The sequence below is a fragment of the Delphinapterus leucas genome, chromosome 1, assembly GCF_059928025.1.
Source record: "Delphinapterus leucas isolate spDelLeu-1000000601 "Yukka" chromosome 1, BTC_Dleu_Yukka2, whole genome shotgun sequence".
NCBI classification, from domain to species: Eukaryota; Metazoa; Chordata; class Mammalia; order Artiodactyla; family Monodontidae; genus Delphinapterus; species Delphinapterus leucas.
In genome coordinates this window covers 190,725,821-190,733,144 of record NC_143129.1, presented here as the reverse complement: position 1 = coordinate 190,733,144, position 7,324 = coordinate 190,725,821, and the positions used below count along the sequence as shown (strand labels likewise).

General features: G+C 41.4%; 1 protein-coding gene across 1 annotated transcript in view; it reads right to left on the bottom strand.

The window, feature by feature from the left end:
- Positions 1 to 11: 11 nt before the first annotated feature.
- LOC149750855 (protein TASOR 2-like) overlaps positions 12 to 7,324 on the bottom strand; it is a 28,406-nt gene continuing 21,093 nt past the window's right edge. The window contains exons 12-14 of the mRNA XM_089902622.1: positions 6,383 to 7,208; positions 5,575 to 6,004; positions 12 to 2,381 (exon numbers count right to left, since the gene is read on the bottom strand). Of these exons, the coding sequence (XP_089758748.1) occupies positions 693 to 2,381; positions 5,575 to 6,004; positions 6,383 to 7,208 (2,945 nt within the window). The 3' untranslated portion in view covers positions 12 to 692. The remainder of the gene's footprint in view (positions 2,382 to 5,574; positions 6,005 to 6,382; positions 7,209 to 7,324) is intronic.

Here is a 7,324-nt window from a genome sequence, read left to right as displayed (position 1 = left end):
ATTGCTATTGGTACTTTTCAGAAAGGCTGATTGATAATATTTTCTTGTATTTGAGATAATCAAGGACAGAAAGCAATGTCACAGGATGTGAATTACTCCTCATGACGGTGAGGAAGGTGCCTATTTTCTGTCTGTTGTACAGTATGTCTGGGAAGTCCCTCCCACACTGAGTCCTTGGTCTTTCTTCCTCTGACCCTTTCACATGACTTTGACTCCTTATTGGCAGGGCCTTTTCCTAAGATTCTTTTGCTGATAATCCAGTCATGCTGTTCTCACACAAAGGCGAGTACTAGAAATAGGCATGTCAGGCTATGACACAGCCTTCCTCCTCCTTTGAAGGGGTAATGACCTTATTCAAGATGCTTTTATTAGGTCTCCTCTGCAAGTTACCGGAGAAAAGTCATTGCATTTCATTCACACAACCATGCTGCCACTGCCAGTCTGGGTGGTTCTTCCAAGTCTCGGTCAACCCCCGTTTTACATGGCTGAGGCGAGGTAAGAAGTTGGACAATGAATTGTAATAACCTGGCTGATTTCTTACTTTGATTTAAAAAAAAACAAAACTAAGCATTATTATTTTTTTCTGCCTGTAAAAGTAGTCATTCCGACCGTAGAAAATACAGGGAAAACATAAAGAATAAAATTAAAATCCCACAAAATATCATCGTTATTAAATTTTGGTATTTTTCCTTCTATATCTGAGTTAAGTTATCTTGTCCCACTGGATGGGTGGGACCAACAAAAGAATTTTCTTTTTCTGTTATGGCCAAATCTACTGTTTCAACCTGGGAGGATCTGTCAGTTTTCTCACAGTGTGCATCACAGAGTTTAAAACTACTTGGAAATACAGCCCAAGCTGGCTGTGCTTCTTCACCTGGTACCTGGCAGTCAGGACTAGAAGCTGGTGACACTTCTTTAATTAAAGAACTGAAGGAGGGGAAAAAAAAACAGAAACAAAAACAAACAAAAAAAAACAAACAAAAAAAACAACTGAAGGAGAAGTCTGAACCAACTTGAACTTCCTCTGCAACCTCAAGGGCACAGGTTTCTTTCGAAAGTATGAAAGCCACTGTCTGTAAGTTATCACCTTTTCTCTCACTTTCTCGTGGTTTCATTGACGTGTGATCAGCAGAGTTCACATCAGGCACCTCTTCAGGCTCAATTATTTCTTCCGCTGTCTCCTGAAGCTCTAAGCAGGGTAACGGGGCCTCCTGCTGCTGCTCCATCTCACCAGCGGATGCTTCTTCCCAGGGACTCGTGGGCGGTGATATGGTGAGAGTGAGGTCAAGGTCAGAATCCTCCTCTGATAACTCGAGGCTGACTTCCTCTCTATTCACAGATAGGCTGGTTTGTTTGGTAAATGCAGAATTAAATGTTTCAAAACTCATATGTTCACTGTTTAGACCACTCTTGTCATTCTTTAGTTCTGAAGAGCCATCCGAAGCATTCCTCACTGATGGGATGCAGTCAAGTGAATCTTTTTCTTCCAAGGGATCAGAAGCTGACGATGAGACTACTTCTTCAAGCTGGGACGACTCTACAGTCTCTTCCGAAGAGATGCTGAAGAGACTCTGGCTCGACAGAAAACATTCTTGAGAGAGCTTCATTTCTTCTCTGGGTGACAAATAACTAGAACTTTTAACTAGTGATAATGCCTCTGTTACAAGGCAATTATCAGACGGCGATGGTGAGCCTGCAACAGCCTGCCCTTTCTGTAATGAACACATTTCTTTAGCAAGTATCTCTCTACTCACTGAGAAGGCACAAAGGTACTTAGCGCCTTGTTGTCCTGACATTGCCAGAGAGGGAACGTCCCTAAGACCCTGTGTCTTTTCAAATGCGGACACAGGATGTCTAAGGCTTGTAGCAGGTGATACTTGTTTAATCAACTCCACATTAAAGGGTGTAGGTTTATCAGCTCTGTTTACAACTTCTGTCTGTATTGGTGCATAGGCATTTTTTTCAAAACTGAATGTAACTCGTTCCAGATTAATCACTACATACTCCGTATCATCCTCCCCTTCCAAGGATGACTGACATTCTTTGATTATAAGGCTGCTATGCTGGATAAAGCCCTGCAAAGCACCTGTTTTTGTTTGCATTTTTGCATGAAAAACATCAACTTTGCTTTCAAGGGTGCTGTACACAGACTTTTGAAAAATCATTGACGGATTGCTGATCCCATCGTAAGTCCTGGCGAATGTGGACTGTGTGACAGTATCATTATAAGATGTCACCTGTGTGCCATCAAGTGGCTCAAAGGTTTTATCTTCAGCAGGAATAGAAGATCCATTAGTTTGGGTACTTCCAATGCTAGAAAGCACCAGATTAGAGGTCTCTAGTTTATCTGACGACTCTCGTTCGGCTTTCCCCCCAATTATCTGAAATGATAAAAGCAAAAGAAATAAATTAATTTAAAAAATCAAGGGCCAAATAGATCTTTTTTTCAAGCATTTACATATGTGAAGAACAGAACAGACAAAGATCAATTTTAGTTTGCTCTGTTCTTTTGAATCTTCATAGGGTAGAGGTCAAGCAAATCCCTCTCTTCTTAGGCTTAAAATACCCCCCAAATAGGAATTTGTTTTATCTAAATACACACACACGAGAACTCCAAAACTTTCTTAGTTGCACAGCCTTGTTTTTTTTTTTTTTTTTTTTTAATGGACTTTTGGGAAGAAAAGTGGCTAGACCACTGGCAATTTAAAGACTTGAAAATGCAGACTGTTTGCTAAATAGCATCACTTAATTCAGAAATGCAGCAGTAGAGGAAAAAGTGCTCAATTAATTTAAATTATTTTTAGTAATATTAAAAGATAATCTTTAAAGCAAAGAATAACTTATTTTAAACACCAGCTTTCAATTAGACTATAAATGCACTGTCATCTGGAATGTTCCCATGAGGAAACACTAATTATTATCTCTTGTACTCAGAATACACTGATAAGCAGCTTTCCCAAGGTATCAATCTCTATCCTGTTAAATAAAAGTCCCTTACCCCTTAGCTGTCTTCTTAGCTTATAACTGGACATAATCTCTCTCTCATTTTAATACCTCCCTATTCAACAAAGCAGCAGAAAACACAGTGCAGCTTGCATTAATAAACTCAACTAAAAGGACTGATTTAAACAGTACCAGAAAGGATTTAGCATAAACAGTAACAGAAATACCTCTGGACAATTTTGATAACCTCATAAAAAGGCTGTTTCTTTTCTTCTTTTTTTTAAAGGCTGAAGAATGGTCTTGTTCAGAATATGGTAAAGTGGATTGACCATACAGTTGACCTACACCTGTAGCTCTGGAACACTACGGCCACAGATTTCCTGCCAGATTTTGAAGCAGTCGTGTTGTAAGTCAGGACCTGTGTTTCAAATCTCTTGTTAAAAACATTTCTGCCTTAGTCAAAGAAAGACACTGACCTGAGCAATTGGCAGGGAGGAGCTGAGACTTGGTTTTAAGGGGACACGACTGGCCAGATACAAAGCGTAGAAAACTCTTGATGGCACACTCATTCTGAGAACAGTTCTATGACCCTCCCAATCGTACTGCGGCTGATAATGTTGGGCCATAGTCGTGAATCTCACCATGCCTGTGCTCTTAGTGAAATGAAAACTTTGATAATCCTAGTTTGCCCTAGAATAGGGAGTGGTACAGGATTTAAAGGTGTGTGCACCTTTAAAGTATGGGTACAGTATTCAAGAAGATGACGGAAACATATTTCTAAGTATATGCTATAGAAAGTGTTAGGAATCGTTAATTTTAACATTCTACTTTCTACTTAATACTCTTTCATGTTTGCAAGAAAATCATCCCTAATTGGACATTACTAAAGTAAGTTAATATATATTACCACGACCGAAAATACTTTATAAGAAACTAGTGTGTGTATAAATATATATGTAATAATTAAAATCTGCCTGACTAAACATAAATACTTTCTTATTCTAAGGTAGTGATTTTATGTATCTCTTTGAGAATAAGATGAAATTTATGAACCCCATCCTCAGAAAAAGAACGCATACACACGTAACATATATTTTATGTGTACACATATAAACACACACATATGTGCATATATATACATAAATACATCCACAGAATTAGACACTGAGAAACAGCTAGAGTGTCCAGATCTGAGTCTTGGCCGGACAATTTACTATGTGCCTCCAGGCCATTCTGTACTTCTCCATCCTCAGTCTTCTCACCTATAAGATGGGTGGCACGGTCCTTACCTCACCCGGCCGTGTGAGAATTAACTGAGCTAATGCGAGTGAAGGGCTCAGACCAGTCTCTGGCCCACAGCGTTCCACCAGTCTTCATTCTGATGAAGATGAGCATCTGCAGACACTCACAGACCCTCTGAGGCTCACCCCTGGACCTGCAAATCCCCACGGAAGCCCAGGTACAGAAACTCAATGTTAACACAGGCACTGAAGGTGCCCAAACCCATGTAAAATTATTCTGTAATAAATCTGCTCTGAAAGCTTAAAAAGGCAGGTATTTTGTCAATCCATTTACTTAGAATCTTGATACAACTTTTTAATTTGCTCCAATTAAAATTCGATTATCAGGCTTCCCTGGTGGCGCAGTGGTTAAGAGCCTGCCTGCCGATGCAGGGAATACAGGTTCGTGCCCCAGTACGGGAAGATCCCACATGCCACGGAGCGGCTGGGCCCGTGAGCCGTGGCCGCTGAACCTGCGCATCTGGAGCCTGTGCTCCGCAAAGGAAGAGGCCACAACAGTGAGAGGCCCGCGTACCGCAAAAAAAAAAAAAAAAAAAATTCGATTATCTGTCCTATCAGTTGAGAACAGTGAAATGAAACAAAGTGTATTTTTCATATTTACAAACAGTTATCTGCAGACTATGAGAGGTCTGGCATTTTATTTACTGTCTCAGGATTTGTTTTCTGTTTTGGTGGTACGCGGGCCTGTCACTGTTGTGGCCTCTCCCGTTGCGGAGCACAGGCTCCGGACGCGCAGCCTCAGCGGCCACGGCTCACGGGCCCAGCCGCTCCGCGGCATGTGGGATCTTCCCAGACCGGGGCACGAACCCGTGTCCCCTGCATCGGCAGGCGGACTCTCAACCACTGCGCCACCAGGGAAGCCCTCAGGATTTGTTTTTAAAAATATTTTTTAATATATTCAATTTTAGTTTCCTTTAAGGTTTATCAAAGATTTTTTATATTTATTATTACTGCATTTGATCCATAAACACTATTATAGGTAAACAGAATAAGTATTATTCACCTCTTTTAAAAGATAATAAGCTCAGAGAACAAGTAATTTGCCCCAAATCATACAACTAAAAAGCTACATAATTATGGTTGGCTCCCAGATCATCTGAGGCCTACGATTTTTTTCCTCCTTTTGTTTCTTCAATCAGGATGGTAGATAAGCTCCACCTGCAGACAATCCAGACTTTGTAAACTAAGTTTCTGGCATTCTAATCCTTTACATAGCTAGAGAATCCACTTTCCTAAAAGAAACCAATGCCTTGTTATGAATGTGATTTTACGTACAAAAAATATTTCTTCAAAAATAACACCAGCATTTACAGTATTCAGCTTGACCTACCTCATTATTACAGGAATAGATGAAATTCTGGCTTTCTGGGGTCTCTGGATGACCTGCTGTTGCAAACATTTCTTTCTGTTCATTCTGCACCCAAAGCTCCAAGCCTCTCACAGGCGGTGGTTTCATGAAAGGAAGCAGGGGGTCAGTGATTGGGAAGGACACTTTGGCAGTAGGACCTCTGGGAGCCTCATTAGTCTCCAACAGAGGGTCTACGGAGCACCTTTCCACACCGGAGGACTCTTCAATTTCACTGAATTCAAACGATTCTAACGTGCTATTTATGCACACGTATTTTGCTGGGTTGCTGTGTTCTACTACTTTTCGGGATGATTGTATGACTTTGTTTTGATTGCTATAAAACAGAGCTACCCACATATGAAGTAAAAGCTTCACTTCTTCCATGGTATCTGGTAAATCAGTATTCCAGGGCCTGAGATTTTAAAGAAAGAAGAAACCAAAATCATTGAAAATGACTATTTTAGTTGATTATCTTATAAGTAAGTGCCTTAATTATTAACCTTAGTTTTTGTGTTCATTTTTATTTTAAAAATTACATGAACATGAAACAATGAGTAAAATAAAAATGAAGTTGATATAACAAATAATTACAGTGAATCTGCTTGGTATTATTCCCAAGTTACTGGATTTTACACACTTCCTTCTCCCTCCCCAGGGTTTAGCACAAGTATCCCTTCTCGCTACATTTATCTCAACAGAAAAGTTCATCCGTTTTCATCCAGTGTCACTCCCACTCACCCGTGCAGTGCTCTGACTACAGTCTTCTCCAGGGGGTTGTTGCTATACTTACTTGCCGTCTAAGCTGAACACGTAATCTGCTTCCCATACGAAAGTGACCTTAAAGGAGCCGTCACAGCTGAATACGGTACGAGAGCGGCAGAAGTCCAGCAGGCTGGAGGGCAGCACCCCGCTCCTGCGCCTGAGCGCTGGGGCCTCGGAAAGCTGCTGCAGTGGGGAGGTGACCTGCTGATGCCGAAATGGCATCACTTTCCCCACTGGGGTTCCCGCTTCAGGGCCTTTTGTGCCATTCTTGGCAAACGCAGGGCCTGGGGCCCCTCTCTGCTGTAGATGCTTCTTTGAATGTTCTGCAAGGAGCAGGGCATAGGAATGCTCCACAGCAACGACAGAGCTTTGGCTTGCGTCGGAACTTTCTAGGGTTTCCTCGGGCAGTGCTGACTGGGCTTCTGCAGGGGCCTGAATGCCAGCAACCAAGCTTTCTTCCTCCTGGCTGACCGTGGGGTCTGATGTCAGATTACTCTTATCAGAGGAGGGCTTGGATAACGGTCCACCTTTTTGACTTTTAACTCCTCTGTGATATTCATGGTCTGATGTACCACGCAAAGAATGTTCTTTAGAAAGCAAAACATCGTTCTGTGGCAATTCAGAGGAGCAGGGCAAGTTTCTGGGCTCAGAGGATGGTGTGGTAGAGGTAGCAGCGCTTAATGCAAGATCAGCCAACATATTTAGGGCCTGGGAGTCACAGTTGACAATGGAGTTTTCAGGTGGGTCTTCTGGAGCCACTGTGATATTTTCTGGTTGAGCTGTACTTATGCTAATAACATCTTCTCGACCATCTGAAATTTCTGATTGAAGCTGTGAAGAAGTTTCTCCTTTGGCTTCAGCATAAAAGAAAAAAAGACACATAACACTTGATTTCCATAGAATTAATTCTTTGTCATATTCCTATGGTTCAGTGAAAATCAACAGTTAAGTCAACATATTCAAGAAAAAC